Source organism: Pan paniscus, chromosome 12 (genome assembly GCF_029289425.2).
Source record: "Pan paniscus chromosome 12, NHGRI_mPanPan1-v2.0_pri, whole genome shotgun sequence".
Classification (NCBI taxonomy): Eukaryota; Metazoa; Chordata; class Mammalia; order Primates; family Hominidae; genus Pan; species Pan paniscus.
The window spans coordinates 54812929-54831570 of record NC_073261.2 but is presented as its reverse complement, the minus strand read 5'-3'; the positions used below and the strand labels follow the sequence as shown (position 1 = coordinate 54831570).

Genomic DNA, 18642 nt, shown 5'->3' with positions numbered 1-18642 from the left:
GCCCAGCACCTCAGCTAGAGGGCTTCCTCCACCTCTCACTGCAGTGCTGAGCACCATCACAGCTGATAGGCAGAGCAGCCCGGCATGGGGGCCCTGAGCAAACTCAGGCCCATAGCTGAACACAGCAGCTCACCCTTTCTCCAGCCAGCCTGGCCCACTTCTCCAGCATCGGTGTTCCTCATTCCATCTCAGCCCTTTTCCCGGCTCATCTTCTGGGAGCCTCCCCCTTCCCCAGGGCTGGTGGTGTCCACTCTGTTCCTCCAGCCCAGCCCTCTTCTCTGATCTCTAGACCTATGAACCCAAGGTGCTGGACATGTCCACGTGGATGTCCCACCAGCACCTCCATGCTGCGTCTGGGGCTACACATGTTGCAGACAGGTTTCATCACCTCCCAGCACTGTCTTTTCCTGGGTCCCCAGAATCCACGCTGGAAACCTGAGCCAGCTCTGACTGCCTTCCTCCTCTTTTCTCTGCCCCAGCCCTGGTGGCTCTGCCTCATCCATGTCCTTCCTCCTTCCTTCCTCTCCCACCCCTCCTTTAGTATCCCCATCGTCTTCAAGCTGTGTCATGCCTGCCTCCATGTCAGCCCTGCAGTGGCTGCTGCTGCATCCAGGAAAAGCCCCTGCTCTCATCCTGGTGGACAGGCCTTTCTGTCCCCACCACCTGCCTCACGGAGCCCTAACGCTTCTGAAGCTCTGCGCTAGTTTGTCCGGCCCTCAGCCCCCCCACCCCTACAGGCTCCCCCTTGCCTCTGTGTCTTTGCACTTGTGCACATGCTGCTCCATCAGCCAGGACGCCCTTCCCACTCTTTGGGCCTTACTAACGCCTGCTGGCCCTGCCAGGTGCAGCTCAAGGCCACTTCCCCCAGGAAGGGCTCCTGACTCTGAGGCTGCTCAGGTGGGGATCTGTTTGCGTCTCTGTTCTGCGGACTTCCTGAGAGCAGGGCCAGGTCTCACCTCTGGAGGCAGCATCCAGTCCAAGCCCAGGGCAGAGCTGTTGCTCACTAGGAGTGAAATGAATGCCCCGAGGCCAGTTCATCTTTCAGGCTGGACACTGCCCAGGGTACAGGTATCCACCTGGCCCCGCAGAGGCAGGCAGGGACCTTGGGAGCAGCCCAGCCCACTCTGCTCTCAGCCTGCTGAGCCCTGCGCTGGGCCTACCTGCAATTTCCAAGTCAGCCGGCGTTGGCGGGGCCCCTGGCTTTGCTTAGGGCTGGGTGGAGCACCATCAGCCTCCTCTTCCCGGTCTCCCCTTCTTTCCGTACCCCCTGCCTTGGGCTTTCCTGAGGAGGGAAAGAGCCGAGACAGCACGGAGACAGCTTGTTAGTGGCACTCACAGGTCCTAAATGTTTCTTGGGGAGTCTTGGCTGGGCTGTGGCCTCCATGAAAATCTCCCTTTGGTGGTCTGTACTGCAGCCCCTCCCGGCTCCCGAGCCAGGCTGGGCGCATAAATCACCCTGGTTGGCTCGGCTCTCCCTATCCCTCTCCAGACCCGCCTGCCCCCGCTCTCAGGCCCACTCAGGCCTGGTTCCCAGGCAGGCCCCAGCACAGGGCTCCGGCCCAGGCCCCCCCGCCCCGCTACCCACCGAGCATGCCCCTCCACCACCGAGGAGCGGCCTGGGGCAGCCCATCCGCGGCACCCTCGGGGCAGTAAATATTATATTACTACAGGGTGTGCAGTACGTGACCTGAGACAGGCCCCGGGGCTTAAGTTTCCCGAGATGGAGTTTGCGTACTGCTCCCCCCATCCTAAAAATTCAATTAAAAAAAATAACAGGAAAAATGTAGTGCGCCGAGGGCCTGCCAGAGTGGTGTATCTGGCGGCGGCGGTGCCGCTGCGCTCCGGCGGTAATTGGTTCTGCATAGCTCGGGGAAATTGGCAGAAAAATAAATCAGCCGGGAGCCGGGAGTCAGACGCTGCAGGGAGGGGAGGTGGGGGGGGCTGCAAGTGGTGGGAGCAGACCTGGTGGAGTGGGTTTGACTAATGTCCTGTTTGGGAGTCAAGGGGGTGAGGTGGGGGCGGGGCAGCCCCCATACCCTCAGTGGAGAATGGAAAATGGAGAGGAGTCCCGCTTGGTTAGGGAGTGCACAGACTGCCCCGCCGCATTTCTGCATGGCCCTTGTGTGGGTACCGACCCCTGGGCTTGGAATGGCGAGGAGGAGCCATATGAAGGACTTTCAGGGCGCCTCCGTGGGATGGGGGAGGTCAGAGTTCTTTGCCTCTAAACAGGATTGAGCTTAAACCTGACCTCCTATCTCTCAGGGCTCAGGGCTGTGTTTCTGGCATTGCATGTACCCCCCACCTCCTCTCCAAAGGCTTCCCAAAGCAGAGGGTTCTGGGAAGGGTTCTGTTGTGGCTCCCCACCCCACCTCAGGTGGATACATCTGAGCTGCTGGCCTCCCTGCAGTGCCTGCGGTAGCTCTTCAGGGGTTCCTAAATTTCTTCCTTGAAGAATGTGGACACTGCACAGAGCAGACTTGTTTCAGTGCAGGGCACTCAGCGCTGGAGCCTCTACTCTAGGAGGATCCAGGAGGCAGGAGCAGGACCCCCTGGGCCCTCCGAGAGCCTGTAGTCAGTGGGGCAGAGGGGAACACACATGCAAAAGAACTCACTGGACTGGAGTTGAGGACAGATTCCAAACTGGCAGTCCTGGAATCGAGGGCTGGGGGCTCCAGATCAGGAGGCGCGTAGGCTGACATGGGTGAGGAAGGCTTCCTGGAGGAGGTGAGGGTGGAGCACATCACATAGAGATGGCTGTGTGTGTGGAGCGGGCTGGAGAAGGCACCCAGCAGGCAGGCGGAGGGGGTGGGGCCTGCTGTGAGAACCTGGCACATGTGCATGCCTGGACCTGGGAGAGCCCTGGGCTCATCAGGCGCATTCCATCTGTCCGTCCCTCACAGCCAGCCTCTGGGTGATATCCATGAGACACCCTCTGCCACCCACCTGGACCAGTACCTGTACCAGCTGCGCACCCGTCACCTGAGCCAAATCACTGAGGCTGCCCTGGCCCTGAAGCTCGGCCACAGTGAGCTCCCTGCAGCTCTGGAGCAGGCGGAGGACTGGCTCCTGCGTCTGCGTGCCCTGGCAGAGGAGGTAATTGAGCCTGGGGGTGCCTTTCTTCTTCTGCTCTCCTGCTGCCTGGAACATCAGAACTGGCAGGGACAAGGCGAATGTCTGGATTATTACCCACCCTGGTTCCATTGCTGGGTGACCTTGGGCAGGTGACTTAACCTCTCTGAACCTCAATGGACCAATTTGCAGAAGGAAGAGAGAGGGTACGATGGAATACTGGGTGTTATGGGGCTCAGCACAGAGCCTGGCACACAATAGGTAACTAATAAATGCCCTCTGTTTGCCAAAGTATGTCAGAGACAGAGCTGGGACCAGAATCCAAGGTACCTGGTTCTAGGTTCAGTGCCAGGGCCAGCTTCCCCAGGTTCCCGACTCCTACTTCCTGCCAGCCAGTGCCTGTCTGCACCTGGCCAACAACCTGCCCTGCCTGGACCCTCTGTTTCCTGTTGTCCTGGATGCCTCTGAACCCCAGGCCCAAGGAGGCTTCATTTTCAGTAACTCTGAGTTTTGCTCTATCTGATCAGAGAGAACCGGCTCTGGTTTGTCTTTGGGGAACTATTTCCCCACCTGCAGACCCTCCCCCTGAGGTCTCTGTGGCCAGATGCACCCACCCGGTTCTGTGGCAAATAGGCAGGTCCGGTATTTGTCTGGAATGAGAAGGGTCTGCTCATAAGTGGTGGGCGGACACAGCTGCTGCCTGCTCTGACCAGAGCCATGTGGGACTCCCAGGGAGGAGGTAGGGGCTCTCCGCAGGAGTGTGAGAAGGGCAGGGCCAGGAGAGCGGTTGCTGGAGGAAGCTGTGGAAGGGGAGAGGGAGGCTGCTCAGGAAGGGATGTGGGTCCCTGGAGTCAGCAGGGCCTATAGGCACAGGCTGGTTCCCTGGTGGACACTGTGTCACTCAGCTGTGGACCAACTCCTCACAGTGGCAGCAGACCAACCCCTCAGGCTGGTCACGGGCTTCCCTCTGTAATCTCAGCCCAGACTGACCCGTGAACTGTAAGCACAAACTGTGATATGGCTGGAAGGGGTTAAGGTCGAACAGTGCTGTCACTGTAAGGGCCCCGTGGAGAGAGCCCTTCTCAAACTTGCATGTACATCAGAATCCCTTGGAGGGCTTGTGAAAAGCAGGTTAGGGCCCACCCCTCGAGTTCCTGCCCCCCTGGAACTGGGGCGAGCCTGAAAATATGCATTTCTAACAAGTTCCTGGAAGCTGCTGCTGCTGTGGGTGCCACACTTTGAGAACCCCTGGTATAGTGGTTAGGAACACATATTTGGAGTCAGAAAAATCTGCATTGGCTCCTAAGCTCTCGAAGCCTGAATTTCCTCACCTGTCAAATGGGGCTGCCTGTCCTGCCTCCTGGGCTCGCTGTTGGGGTTCAGTGAAGCGATGCATGGGCATGCTTCACCTGTGCTGCAGGAGCATCAGCTCAGCAGGACCCTGGGTGGAGACCCGGGGCTCACTTGGGCTCACTTTGCTCATCATCCTTGGAAGCAAATGGACCCTTACCCAATCAGCCTGCTCTCTAGAGTGTGCAGCTGGGAGCAGTTGTCAATCATGCTGGAGGGGCTTAGGGGCCTCACAGTTTTGTTCTGGACTAGTCACCATTTTCAGAGTCCAGTGTCTTCAGGCCATGGGAGTCCTGCTGCTACTGGAGGAGGGTGTGTGTCCTCTGGGAAGGGCATACCTTCTGTGGATCTGTTCCTGCTCTTGGGGCTGAGGAAGGCGGGTGGTGTCCTAGGCGTAATGTTACCTCCCTGGTCAAATCTAGTTCTCTGATGTTTGCCCCCTGGGAATGTCTACCTGGTAGCGAGGACCTAAGAATGTAAGGTTTGAGGTCCAGGCAGGAGTGTCTCTTCCCAGAAGGATGTACTCAGCTCAGTAACCTTGGCGGGCTTCTCATGTGAGCTGGGGGCAGCCTTATGCTCTGTTCTCTGGGGGCTCACCGCCACTCAAGCCAGACACTGGCCAGCCCTGGGAGGTCTGGGGGAAGGCCAGGGTGGACAGCGTGTGGGATGGAAGCTGGGAGAGGAGAGGCCTCTGTGGCCTCTGAGTCAGAGGTCAGCTCACGGTGTGGCTGTGGGGCGTGGGCCTGGTGTGTCACCATCCCCACCCCGACCACCACCCTCTCTTCAGCCCCAGAACAGCCTGCCGGACATCGTCATCTGGATGCTGCAGGGAGACAAGCGTGTGGCATACCAGCGGGTGCCCGCCCACCAAGTCCTCTTCTCCCGGCGGGGTGCCAACTACTGTGGCAAGAATTGTGGGAAGCTGCAGACAATCTTTCTGAAAGTGAGTTTTCTTTTTTCCCAAGTCATGATCGTATTTTTCCCAACATAAGGCCTTTCTCCCACCTCTTCTGTTTCCCCCTCCTGTTCTTGACCTATCTTAGTTCTTAGGCTGTGATCTTGGAAGGAGAAGAGGTCTTTGGGTAAAACAATTTCCCTTTTCCTCGGTTCCCCCCAAAGTCTCCAGGCCCCTGCACCTAGTCTAGGAAGTTAGCAGGTTTGAGCCGGAATCACTGGCGCTGGGAGTGAATGAGGTGGAGTCTGTGGCCCAGGGTATCTGGGAGAGCTGACCCCTGGGGCTGTGTTTGTCCTTCCAGGCAGGTCCCTTATAGGGAGGCCTCATCCTCAGCTCCCAGGCACTAGCAGGCCTTGCATGACCTGGCTTCCACACCAACCTGAGTGCCCTGGACTGGAGCTGGAGCCACTCTGAGGCTCAGGTCCTCCCTGCTGGGAAGGCTGGTATCTGGGGCTTGGGACAGGCACACCACAATCTGGACCCACTGGAGAGCTGGGAGCATGTAATTCTGTCCCTCGGTCTCACCAGCCCCCACCTCTCCTGCCCTTTCTCCTCTTCTAACACCCATCCCTGCTCCCTCTTCCTCCTTTCCAGGAGAGTCACCAGCTTTGGGGACGGGTGACAGGGAGGTGAGTGGGTGCTTGGGGAGAGCCCATCTGTGCTCCTCTCTAGGCTCATGTGCGGACATAGAGCCAAAGCTGCTGTGGTCATGGTGTGGCCTGGCGTGCAGGACACAATGCGGGAGATCCCTCCCTGCACGATGGCTGCCCAGGCCCAAGGGAGGGCCCTCCTTGAAGAGCTGTCAGCAAGGCTGCCCCTGCTTGGGGTGAGTGGCCCTGAGAAGCAGGCCTGCTCCTTACCTCTCTTTTTTTTTGAGATGGAATCTCACTCTATTGCCCAGGCTGGAGTGTAGTGGTGTGATCTCCACTCACTGCAGCCTCTGCCTCACAAGTTCAAGGGATTCTCCTCCCTCAGCCTCCCAAGTAGCTGGGATTATAGGCGTTTGCCATCCCACCCAGCTCTTTTTTTTTTGTTTTTTTTAAATTTTAGTAGAGATGGGGTTTCACCATGTTGGCCAGGCTGGTCTCGAAATCCTGACCTCAGGTGATCCGCTTGCCTTGGCCTCCCAAAGTGCTGGGATTACAGGCGTGAGCCACCGCGCCAGCCCTCCTTACCTCTTTTCATTTGCCCTGAATAGCTCTACTAGCATTCAAGGACTCCTCAGCCTAAGGCACCAGACTTTCATCCAGCCTAGTCCACCTCCCCAAAGCCCCTCCACGCTGGACCTTCCCCTTCCCTACATCTCTCCTCCCTCCTCCCCTCTTCCAGGAAGTCGTTGTTGACTTACTTTAGCCTGGAACCCTGAAGCAGAGCACCCTGAGTGATGCTGATGCATTCGTATATTGGCCAGTCCTCTTGTTGTCCCCTGGGGGGTGTGGAGAGGGCAGGTTTCAGTAGCACAGAGGATGCCAGGGCTGGTTGGAGCTCTACGTGGCCTTGGGCAGGTTGCTTAACCTCTCTGAATTGCCTGTTGTCTTATCATCTGTAAAATGAGGGTGGGTGGGGCTGCCCACTTTACAGGTTTTGAGGGTTGAGTTACGTGACACAGGTGATGGGTCTTGCTGGAACTAAGTGATCAATGGATGTTAGTTTGTCTCCCCACCTCTCCCCCTTTCCTTTTGGGGAGCTCCCCTGCTCTATGCGTGCCATGACTGGAGGCCAACTCAAGGCCAGGGATAGTAGATGTCTGCACACAGTTGTGTGAGTGAGTGTGTCTGTGTGTGTGTGTGTTGGGCAGCAGGCTGCCCCCATCCACCTGCTCACATGCCACCTGGGGCATGTTTCCCATTAGATTCTAACCTTCTGTGCTTGTCAGAGCCTAACCTCTGAGAGTCTACCTCCTAAGCCAGTTCCTGGCCTGGTAGGGCAGAAAGGAAAGGAAGTCAAGGAGTGGCCATATCTGAGTGGGGCTGACCGGGGAAGGCGGTCTGCGAGAGTGGCGGGGGCGGGGCGGGGGGTGCTGCTGAATTGTGCCTGGTGGACTTGCTGGGAGGGGATGAGCTCCAGGTTCTGACCTCTTGGCCATGTAGCCTCAGGGAAATGCAAACTGAAAATTTTCCCTGGTTTCAAGCAAAAAAAAAAAAAAGATATAGAATTGTTTCTCGAAGTCTTCCGCACTGAGTTTATGAGCCCCGCCAGTAGCTCCTGAGCAAGCTCTACAAAAATGTTGGCAGCAAGCAGAGACCAAGAAAACAACATTGGTGTTTCTTAACTTAAACCAAAGTTGGAAAAAATGAGCACCAGCAGAGAGAGAGAGGAGCCCCAAACTAGACATTTCTTTATTTGCTGTTGCTATTTTGGGTCCGGCAGGCTGGCCCCGTCTGGGGGAGGACAGGGGAGAGAGCCGGGGGTGGATGGGGGAAGTGGGGGTCAGGCATTCCTGCCATCTCCCTGGGGCTGGTGGTTTGGAGGGTAAAGGCAGTTAACCACCCGGGGGAGAGGACAGCCGAAGCGAACAGCCATGGAGAGGTTTCCCCGGGGCATGACACGTGGACTCAGGGGCTCCTACAGGCTTCATTGAAGATGAACCAAAAGAAGGGGGGCTGTGTCCGCAGGAGGGAAGCGTGAGGTGGCCCTAGCCTTGGCATGTCCTCTGCCCCTTCCTGAGCCTCCTACCTGCCCTGGGCTCTCCCTCCAGGGATCCAGGCCTCCCTGACCAGCGTGGGACCCCTTACCTCAGCTGCCCTTTCATCTTCTGAACCCACCCGTTTTCTCACTTGGCTATACTGCTCTGAGCTCATGACACTAGGCCTGGGTACTTCATGTGTTTTCTCCTCTAGGGGACAATGTGAATTTTAAGAGCAGGAGCTTCTGCTCCTCAGGCCATGTCTGACCTTTGGTTTCAATCAAATGGTGAAGTAATTGTGGAGAATAATTTTTGTTTCATGTTGGGTTGTTGTGGTTATTCCATTTGGCAGAGCTTCTGAAAGTTTCAGGATAAAAAGCAGTTGAAGACCAGTGAATAGTGGTTGACATGCTGATAATCACTTGAAAGGGTAGGGATATTAGATGATACACTAACCAAAGAAATAAAATACTAAACATGGAGGGGGAGGCTTTAATTTCTTCTCTTTCCAGATCTGTATCATTGTATCTCCTTTAGAGACAAGTTTTAGAACTGCGCTGTCCAATATGGTAGCCACAGATGGCTATTTAAATTTACATTAATTAAAAGTAAATGAAACGAAAACTTTATCTCCCCAGTCATACTGGCCACATTTCAAGTGCTCGGTAGCTACATGGGCCTAGTTGACTACCATATTGGATGGTGAAGATATAAACCATTTTCATCATAGCAGAAAGTTCCATTGGCAAGCACTGTTCCAGAAGAAAATGGAAGCGAGGATGTGGTGGGAGAAGGGGAGAGGAGAGGTCCTGGGCTAGACATGGTTCTTCTCTGCAGAGCGCTCCTAGGAGGGAATGATGTAGCCTTTGCCTTTGATGGGGAGGAATCTTGGTGAGGGGTAGGGGGTGGGGTGGACGTTTCTTAATTGTACACTCCCCTTCCATGCAATTCTGGTAAGCGCTCCCACAGGGGACACTCCCAGTGAGGGTGTCAGCCTGGTCTACCCAGGCCTGGAGGACTCCTCCTCCCCAGCCTCTCATTGGGACATCCGGATCCTGAAGGGGACTGTGGGTTTCTGTCCTTCTCTGGTACCCAGTATCCGATGGAGAAGGTGCCTGGGGCCCGGATGCCAGTGCAGATACGGGTCAAGCTGTGGTTTGGGCTCTCTGTGGATGAGAAGGAGTTCAACCAGTTTGCTGAGGGGAAGCTGTCTGTCTTTGCTGAAACTGTGAGTACCTGCCAGCCCCCACCTCTGCCTCCCACTCCCTGGAGCTGCCTTGGCCCCCTGCTCACGTCTCATTCTTCCTGGCCCTCCAGTATGAGAACGAGACCAAGTTGGCCCTGGTTGGGAACTGGGGCACAACGGGCCTCACCTACCCCAAGTTTTCTGATGTCACGGGCAAGATCAAGCTACCCAAGGATAGCTTCCGCCCCTCGGCCGGCTGGACCTGGGCTGGAGATTGGTTCGTGTGTCCGGAGAAGACGTGAGTCGTGGGCAGGGAGGGCTGGGGAGAGCCAGGCCAGGCTGCCCACCATGGACTGCACCCTCCTTTTGGAGGCAGGCTGGGGTCTGTTGATCCCTCTGCTTGCTCCTGCGCTGGTCATAGGAACTTCCACTGAACTCTCCCAGGACTGAGGCTCTCCAGGCAGCAGTCCTTTCCAGAAGGGCTTGGATGGTCAGACGGTCCTTTATTCTTTTCATTAAAAAAAAAATTTTTTTTTTTTGAGACAGAGTCTCACTCTGTTTGGAGGGTGGAGTGCAGTTGCATGATCGCAGCTCATTGCAGCCTCAACCTCCTGGCCTCAGGTGATCCTCCTGCTCCTGCCTTCTGAGTAGCTGGGACCACAGGCATGCGCCATCATGCCTGGCTAATTTTTAAATTTTTTGTAGAGACAGGGTCTCGCTATGTTGCCCAGGCTGGTCTTGAACTGCTGGGCTCAAGTGATTCTCCCTCCTTGAACTCCCAAAGTGCTGGGATTACAGGCTTGAGTCGCCACGCCCGGCCAGGCCTTTATTCTCTCTCTTTTTTTTTTTTGAGACGGAGTCTCACTCGGTCGCCCAGGCTGGAGTGCAGTGGCGCGATCTCGGCTCACTGCAACCTCCATCTCCCGGGTTCACGCCATTCTCCGGCCTCAGCCTCCTAAGTAGCTGGGACTACAGCTGCCTGCCACTACACCCAGCTAATTTTTTTTTGTATTTTTAGTAGAGACGAGGTTTCACCATGTTAGCCAGGATGGTCTCGATCTCCTGACCTGGTGATCCACCCGCCTCGGCCTCCCAAAGTGCTGGGATTACAGGCTTGAGCCACCGCGCCTGGCCCAGGCCTTTATTCTTAAGCCTTCGTTCTGTGTGGTGCCCATTGGGTGTGGCCCCATCCTCAAAGACACCCAGGACAAGCCCATCACCTCCTCTGCACATGAACCCTTCTCATGTCTGGGCTGCTCACACATCCCCTGAGTGGTCCTTTCTCTGTCAGTCCCTCTCAGATCCACGTGGTCCTTCTCCATGTCTATTGCCGCCTTTGCCTCTCTCTCCTCTCCTTTTCCTGTTTGGTTGGCATTCAACTCTGTGGTGTTTAATTTTTTTTTACTTAAAAAAATTGAAGTATAACATATTATACAGTCAAGCACTCAAATCTTATGAGTACAACTTGATAAAACTTTATATTTTTACAACTATCCATCAAGCCTCGACTGCCCATCCTCCTTTTGCTGTCTTCAGTTGGCCTCCTTTTCTCTTTATCTTGGGTGATGTGCTCTTTTGTCCCCGATTATCTCGGAGTGTCCCTAGGTCTCCTTTTCACTGTCTGCCTTGGTCTCTGGCACCCTTCCCTCCCCACCCCCCATGTCTCTCATTGTTGGTTGGGGTGAGGCTGACATAGGCAGGGGTGCTCTCCAGGAGGTGGTAGATGGATGGGGGCCTCTCCAGCAGAGACTCTGACCAGCCCTCCTCCACAGTCTGCTCCATGACATGGATGCCGGTCACCTGAGCTTCGTGGAAGAGGTGTTTGAGAACCAGACCCGGCTTCCCGGAGGCCAGTGGATCTACATGAGTGACAACTACACCGATGTGGTAAAGCAGGCACTCAGGGGCAGGTGGGGTCTAGACATTTGGTCTCTGGAGGCACCTGGTGCTCAGGGACAGGTGGGGCATGTTTCTCTTTGCCCCCTCTTACCTCCAGAGCCTTCATGCTTTGATTTCCAAAGGGAAAGTGTGGGGTGCAGTGGTGGCAGGACACTGACTCTGGGGCTCTGCCCTTCTGTCTGGGACTTGGAGGACGTATGTTGTCAAGTTGCATCTTTTCTGCCTCCCTGCTCACATCTGTCTGTCTCCTCTCATTGCTTGCCTGTTCGGTTTTGTCCTTAGAACGGGGAGAAGGTGCTTCCCAAGGATGACATTGAGTGCCCACTGGGCTGGAAGTGGGAAGATGAGGAATGGTCCACAGACCTCAACCGGGCTGTCGATGAGCAAGGTGGGCAGCATGTGGAACCTGGCGAGCCCCATCCCCGGCAAGCTCTCAAGCCATGCTGGTGGGGACGACTGAATGCCAGGGCCCTTCACTGGGCTATTTCACCCAGGGACGCTTCTTGAAGGCACCCCCCACTCCAAGCTGCAAATTAGGACCGAGAGTCAGTGGCCGCTCAAGAGTCTGTGACCATGCCCCAAATTCAGAGATGGTCCCAGGAGAGATGGGGGGAACTGCCAAGCAATGAGTGACCGGTTCCCCCTCCCCCAGGCTGGGAGTATAGCATCACCATCCCCCCGGAGCGGAAGCCGAAGCACTGGGTCCCTGCTGAGAAGATGTACTACACACACCGACGGCGGCGCTGGGTGCGCCTGCGCAGGAGGGATCTCAGCCAAATGGAAGCACTGAAAAGGGTGAGCCAGCAGGTGGTGGGTGGGAGTGAGGCCTCTGGTCACAGGTGGCCAGTAGGCACAGATGCAGACCTGCATGCCCACAGACACATGCATGTGTGCACACAGCATGCACAGACACCTGGGACTCACTGGAGGTGCTCACAGATCACACCCAGCATACCCAAAGATCACACCCAGCATACACACAGATCACACCCAGCACACAGATCACACTGGGAACACCCACAGATCACACTCAGCACACACACAGATCACACCCAGCACACAGATCACACCCACAGATCACACCCAGCGCATGCACAGATCACACCCAGCACACCCAAAGATCACACCCAGCACACACACACAGATCACACCCAACACACCCACAGTTCACACTCAGCACACACAGATCACACCCAACACACCCACAGTTCACATGCAGCACACCCACAGTTCACACCTAGCACACACGGATTACACCTAGCACACCCAGCACATGCACAGCTCACACCCAGCACACCCACAGATCACACCCAGCACATGCACAGATCACAGTCAGCACACACAGATCACACCCACCACACACAGATCACAGTCAGCACACACAGATCACACCCACCACACACAGATCACAGTCAGCACACACAGATCACACCCAGCACACACACAGATCACACCCACCACACACACATCACACCCAGCACACACAGATCACACCCAGCACACACAGCTCACACCCAGCACACACACAGATCACACCCAGCACATGCACAGATCACACACAGATCACACCCAGCACACCCACAGATCACACCAAGCATGGATCACATCCAGCACACCCAGCACAGATCACACTCAGCACACACACATTACACCTAGCACACCCACAGATCACACCCAGCACACCCACAGATCATACCCAGCACAGATCACACCCAGCACACCCACAGATCACACCCAGCATGGATCACACCCAGCACACCCAGCACAGATTACATCCAGCACACCCAGCACAGATCACACCCAGCACACACACAGATCACACCCAGCACGCACAGATCACACCCAGCACAGATCACACCCAGCACATGCACAGATCACAACCAGCACAGATCGCACCTAGCACACCCACAGATCACACCCAGCACACAGAAATCACACCCAGCACACCCACAGATCACACCCAGCACAGATCACACCCAGCACACCCACAGATGCTTATAGACAGACACACTCAGATGCCCATGATTACAGGAGGTCACATGCAAAGTTCACACACCAACCTGGAAGATGGAAAGACACTCACAGACTGTGTCTTAGGCTGGGTTTCCTGGAGGCAGAAGCTAAGACGTGGATTTGGCTGCACATTATTGGGGCAGTGCCCTCGGGAGTGTGAGGAGCAAGGATGCAGCTTCAGGCAGGTCAGCTGTGGCCTGAGCTGTGGCCTGGGGAAGTGCACAACTCGGAACACCACAGAATCCTCACCTGGAGGCAGGGCTGGGCTTTGTATCCTCTCAGCCATCTGTCTAGGCTTGGGGTTGCTGGGGTGAGCTGGGGCACATACCTATCTCTTCAGTGAGGGGGTTTCCTTTAGCATGGGGGTTCCCTGGAGCAGGTGGCTTCTGGGAGCTGGGAGCTGTCGATGCTGATGGCAGCTGGGGATGGGTGCGCCACACGTGTACATTGGCTGGTGAGGGGGCTGGGGTGGGCCCCGTTGGCATTCATGCAATGCAAGCACACATGCCCACAGTTGAGCACAGATGCCACGGGATACTGTCAGGCCCATCGTGCACATGGATGAGCACACACAAGCACATGCACTTGCTCCGGGGTCACACAGGGGCCTGTGCGCTGCACAGCCTCTGTGCCCGCCTGTCCTGGACCTTCTTGGTCTATGATCTTCCTTCCTAAACACATATTTGAATTTTGGCTCAAGAACCAGACCTCCCTTAGTCCAGGAGTAGCCTGTGGCATGACCTAGGTTCCTTCCTTTCTCCTTGGGGGCAGAGAACCTAGAGAGGACTCTTGCTGGGTCCAGGGAGGGGCAAGGCTTTTGGACAACCAGCTGTTCCTGGTGCTATGAACCAGACAGATTCAACTTTCTCCCTGAAGGGGCACCCAGCAGACAGAGGCAAAGCCTGCCCAGGCTCATGTGCCTTGCCCACCACCCCACAGCCAGCATCCTTCCTGGAGAGTGGCACAGCTGGCCTCCAGGACTGGCCCTTGTCACTGTGCTCCTGGCCCAGACCTGAGGTGGTGTCTGACAACAGTGCCAGGTCACCCTCTCCCAGGAGCTGAATGGCAAGGGGGCTCCCAGGACTCCCTTCAGGCCCAGGAAAGGGACCCCATGAACGAGGTACAGGGGTGCCTCCATAGCTGAGTTGGGTCTAGCTCCCAGGGGTGAAATTGGCTGTGGTTGGGAAATAGGATCTTCCTTTTACCTCTGAGCTGCAGACCCACTACAGGATGTGAAGATGAAAAAGGAAATGACAAGAAAACTTTGGATTCATGAAATCCACCCAGAATTCAAATAAGCAAGTTAAAAGCCCAGTGTTTTCGTCACTGCGTCAGCCTACCTTCCTTTCTGGCTGTTTGGTTCTTCCCGCAGCCCATGGAGCCTCCTCTCCCCTCCTGATTTTTCTTTTTCTTTTTCTTTTTTTCTTTTCCTTTTGAGATGGAGTCTCATTCTGTCACCCAGGCTTGAGTGCAGTGGCACAATCTCGGCTCACTGCAACCTCCACCTCCCAGGTTCAAGCAATTCTCCTGCTTCAGCCTCCCTGGTAGCTGGGATTACAGACATGAGCCACCATGCCTGGCCTCCCCTCCTGATTTTCTGACCTGGGGTTCCTGTGGCTGCAGAAAGCCCCTCTCCTCTAGGTGGCCCTCCCAGGTTTTCCCACCTGGAGGGCACTAGTGTGGGAGCTGGTGGGGAGTTGTCATGGAAGACAGGAAGGCAAAGGTGGAGCCGAGCACAGAACTCCCCCCAGCCTTCCCACCGGCCTCTGAGTCTGCCCCTTCTCTTGTGCAGCACAGGCAGGCGGAGGCAGAGGGCGAGGGCTGGGAGTACGCCTCTCTTTTTGGCTGGAAGTTCCACCTCGAGTACCGCAAGACAGATGCCTTCCGCCGCCGCCGCTGGCGCCGTCGCATGGAGCCACTGGAGAAGACGGGGCCTGCAGCTGTGTTTGCCCTTGAGGGGGCCCTGGTATGTGGGGCTGCACTTGTCCTGGCTTGGGTAGGGTATATCTTGGTTTCCCAGGGCTGTTCAGGCTGATGTGGGAGAGGCACAGGGACTCCAGGTTAGGACTTTTGGATGGAACGCTGGCTGGTCATCCTGGCGTCAGTACCTGTGGGGTGGCATGTGGGGAAAGCAGCCCCAGTCTGGGTGTTCTTCTAAAATGAAAAAGCTCCTTCCTTGGCACTGAAACACTTGCTGCTACTACTTTGAGGTGTCAAGATGAAAGCAGAGGGGAAGATGGCCTTGGTCGTGTGGCTGGCCTGTGCCTGGCTGGCTGGTGTGAAGATGGGCGAGGAGGCCCATGGGAGGAGTGAGAGAGGTCTTGTGGCCCCAGAGTGTCCTTGGTTGCATGTGCATCCTCTTGAGGCAGAGACCATCTCATGGGCATCCCCAGCAATTTTGGGGAAGAGGTGTGCCTTAGAAGCTGAGCCCCAGGATGACTTTCCTGCTCAGGGTGCGCTTTCTGTAGCCAGTGGAACTGGGGTAGGCTCAAGGTTCTCCAGGGCTGGGGTGACGGGCTCCCCAAAAGAGAGGAGCAGGTGTCTCGGGGACAGTCTGAGCGAGCACTCGGTACTGGCACACAGCCAGTCCCCACTCTGCTGCTCTGGGGAAGGAGCTGCTCCCTCTGAAATCCAGCCAGGACTGGCACCTCCCTAGGGGTTTGGGCTGGGGCCCTAGGGAGCAAGCCCCATGGGACGTGAGGGTGTCCATGTGAAGCCAGCTGTGTGGTTGGGGTCAGGCTGGGCACCTATCTGTAGGACAGCCTGGCTCTGAAGGCTGGAGGAGTGCTGTGGGGTGGCTCAGGATCTGTCGGGCTGGCCACTGGCAGGGAGGTAAAGCCAGCAGTGGCCCTGAGAGGGAGTGGGTGGGCTGGGGAGGCTCTGTCAGTCTCAGGCCTCGATGGTGGGCAAGGCCCAACAGTGGCAGTATAGGAGAGGAAGCTCTCTGGGGGCCTGAGGACGTCAGAGGAGCCTGCCATAGGCTTCGGAGAGAGCCCCTCCCTTGTCCTGGGGCCAGGTCAAGGGGAGGCTGAGGGGAGATAGCAGAGCTCTCGGCTCTCTGGGCTATGGACTGGTCTTCTGGCCAGGGTGGGGCAGGATAGGATGGAATTGCTGCCCAGGTCAGAGCAGCTGGGGAGCCTTCTGGGGTGGGGCTGGTGTTCTGTGGCCCCCTCTGCTTTGAGTCAGAAAGGGCCTGGCCTGGGCACTGGGCAGGGGCTGGTGATGATCCTGCGGCTCTAGCTGAGGGGTGGGGTATAAAGACCTTGGCAGGCCTCAGAGTCAGGGCCAGGTCTGAGAAGGCCAGGAAAGCACCCTGTGTAATCAGGATCTGTTTTCATCAGCCAGAGCTCCACTCGAAGGGGCTGAGAAGAAAAGTGGTTTGTGGGCTTACAGAGCTGGGAAGAACCTGAGAGGTGAAGCAGGCATTAGGCCTGGCAGGAAACAGGTTCACACAGTGTCCCCAGGACTCGCACCCCTGTCTTGGCCTTGTCTCACACGGGCTCTCTCTGTGTGGTAGCAAAGATGCTGCTGGTGACGAAAGGCCAACATCATCCCTCCAGCCAGCAAAGTCCTGCTAGATAAAGTAGCCCAGCCCACAGCGCCACACTCTGTTTTCCATGCAGCTGGAGACCCCTGAGTGCTGCTTTCTCAGTAATGTCAGTGAAGTCTTCGGCATGACTGACCGGCTCAGCCTGGTGGTGCCCAGCCAGCCCCTGCACCTGGGTGAGGGATGGAGCGTTCTGATTGGCCGGCATGGGCCATGCCCCTTCTCTGTGATTGACAGCGCCACCAGATTGGGGAGAGGAGCTTCTGAAAACAAAAACAAAAAACAAAAACCAAAGCAATGTTGGGCAAAGAGCTCCAGATGGTCCAGACGGTGACCAGAGCAGTAGGGAGCCAGTATGAGTTGTTGACAAGAAGAGTGCTCTGGTCAGAGCTAGGCTTTAGGACCATCAGTCAAGCAGCCATGGAGGATGCTTGGGAGGCAGAGCCTCCCATCAGGAAACCCCAGGAGTCTTGCTTAGAGATCCAGGAGAGGTGACCACCTGGCGTGAGGCCGTGGGGCTGAGGTGGAGGGAGGTGGGACTGAAGGGTTTGGGGAGGGAAGGGTCAGAGGTGGACAGTGGGGACCCTGTGGTTGCCAGGCCGCAGGGCGGGGTGGGGCGGGCTGTGATGAGTTCACGGTTGGCCCTGGCAAGGCTGACACACACGGTGAAGTGCTGTGTGAGGGAGACAGAGCTGACGGCTGCCTGCCAGGCGGCCCAGGGCAGGAAGGCTGGAGCGGGGAGCCGAGGGGGCCGGGAGTGGGGAAGAGGTGACTGGAGACACGTGGACAAAGCGTGGATGGGCCCTGGGGCTGGCTAGGGCCTGGAGGAAGAAAGTGACAAGGCTGGGGGACCCAGGCCAAGCTTTCATGGCTCAGCGCCTGGGAGAATGAGGGGGGCACTTCCCAGAAGCAGAGAGACCGATCTGCGTATTCTTCTTGTGGAAGAGACTGTCCTGAGGGATCACTGAAACTAGGCCTGAAGTCAGCAGCCATGGGCGGGTGATGGATTGTAATTCACCTGTGACTTGCCTATGATACATGGAAGAGACCAAAGTGGCAAAGCCCCGAGTCCTGGGACAGCTTGGCTGGCAGAGAGAACCAGAAAGGGAGGCGGTGGCTTCAGGGCGGATCCCACAGACCTGCAGCTGGAGGACCAGAGAGTTTTGGAAGGTTTAGGTGTGTCTGGCATTTGGACAGGGCCACAGGCCCACTTGACTGTCTGGAAGACTCTATACCTGAGTGACACACACCCACACACTGTCTTACACACCAGCACACACACCAACACACACTCATACACACCAACACACACACTCTTTCCACTCATACACAACACACTCTGTTACATGAACACACACACCAACACACTCTCTCTCCACACATTCATACACACCAATAAGCACACTAATGCACACATACACACTCATACAACACCCCCACACACTAACACCCATATACACTAACACCTACACAATCACACTCTCACACATACCCTCACACACACCAACACACTCTACACACTCCCATATATACCAACACACACACACCCACTCTCTCACACTAACACGTACACAATCACACACATACCCTCACACACACCAACACACTCTACACACTCATACACACCAACACATAGACACACACACATTCTGACATACACTCTCTTACACACACTCACACATAATCATATGCACACCCCCCCCCCACACACACTTTCACACTCACACTCCCTCTCCACAGTCACGTTTCCGTCTTCCTGCTGGGACCCGGAATGGTTTGGGCTGCCGCTGCCGAGCTGCTGTCTTTGTCCCGGGATGTCCTGATGCCCCAGCACAGCACTGGGGCTAAGGTCCTCCCTGCCTCCTGGGAAAGGTGGTTGGATTTTCTGGATGCTAGGACCCGGCTTCTGTCCTGAGAGCTGGTCTTTGCCCACGGGTCCCTGATGCCTGGTGATTCACTGGTGGGATGGGTGAGGCCTCTGTGGCTTGAATTCTGCT

At 56.4% G+C, this 18642-nt stretch overlaps 1 protein-coding gene across 15 annotated transcripts in view; it reads left to right on the top strand.

The window, feature by feature from the left end:
* Positions 1–18642, top strand: part of DYSF (dysferlin) — a 234636-nt gene that overhangs the window by 106650 nt on the left and 109344 nt on the right. For all 15 annotated transcript variants that reach the window (XM_063594854.1, XM_003808180.8, XM_003808176.8 and 12 more), the window contains 8 exons: positions 2901–3093; positions 5207–5362; positions 9097–9228; positions 9318–9484; positions 10959–11073; positions 11368–11473; positions 11738–11880; positions 14891–15064. In XM_063594854.1, coding sequence (XP_063450924.1) covers positions 2901–3093; positions 5207–5362; positions 9097–9228; positions 9318–9484; positions 10959–11073; positions 11368–11473; positions 11738–11880; positions 14891–15064 — 1186 coding nt within the window. The remainder of the gene's footprint in view (positions 1–2900; positions 3094–5206; positions 5363–9096; positions 9229–9317; positions 9485–10958; positions 11074–11367; positions 11474–11737; positions 11881–14890; positions 15065–18642) is intronic.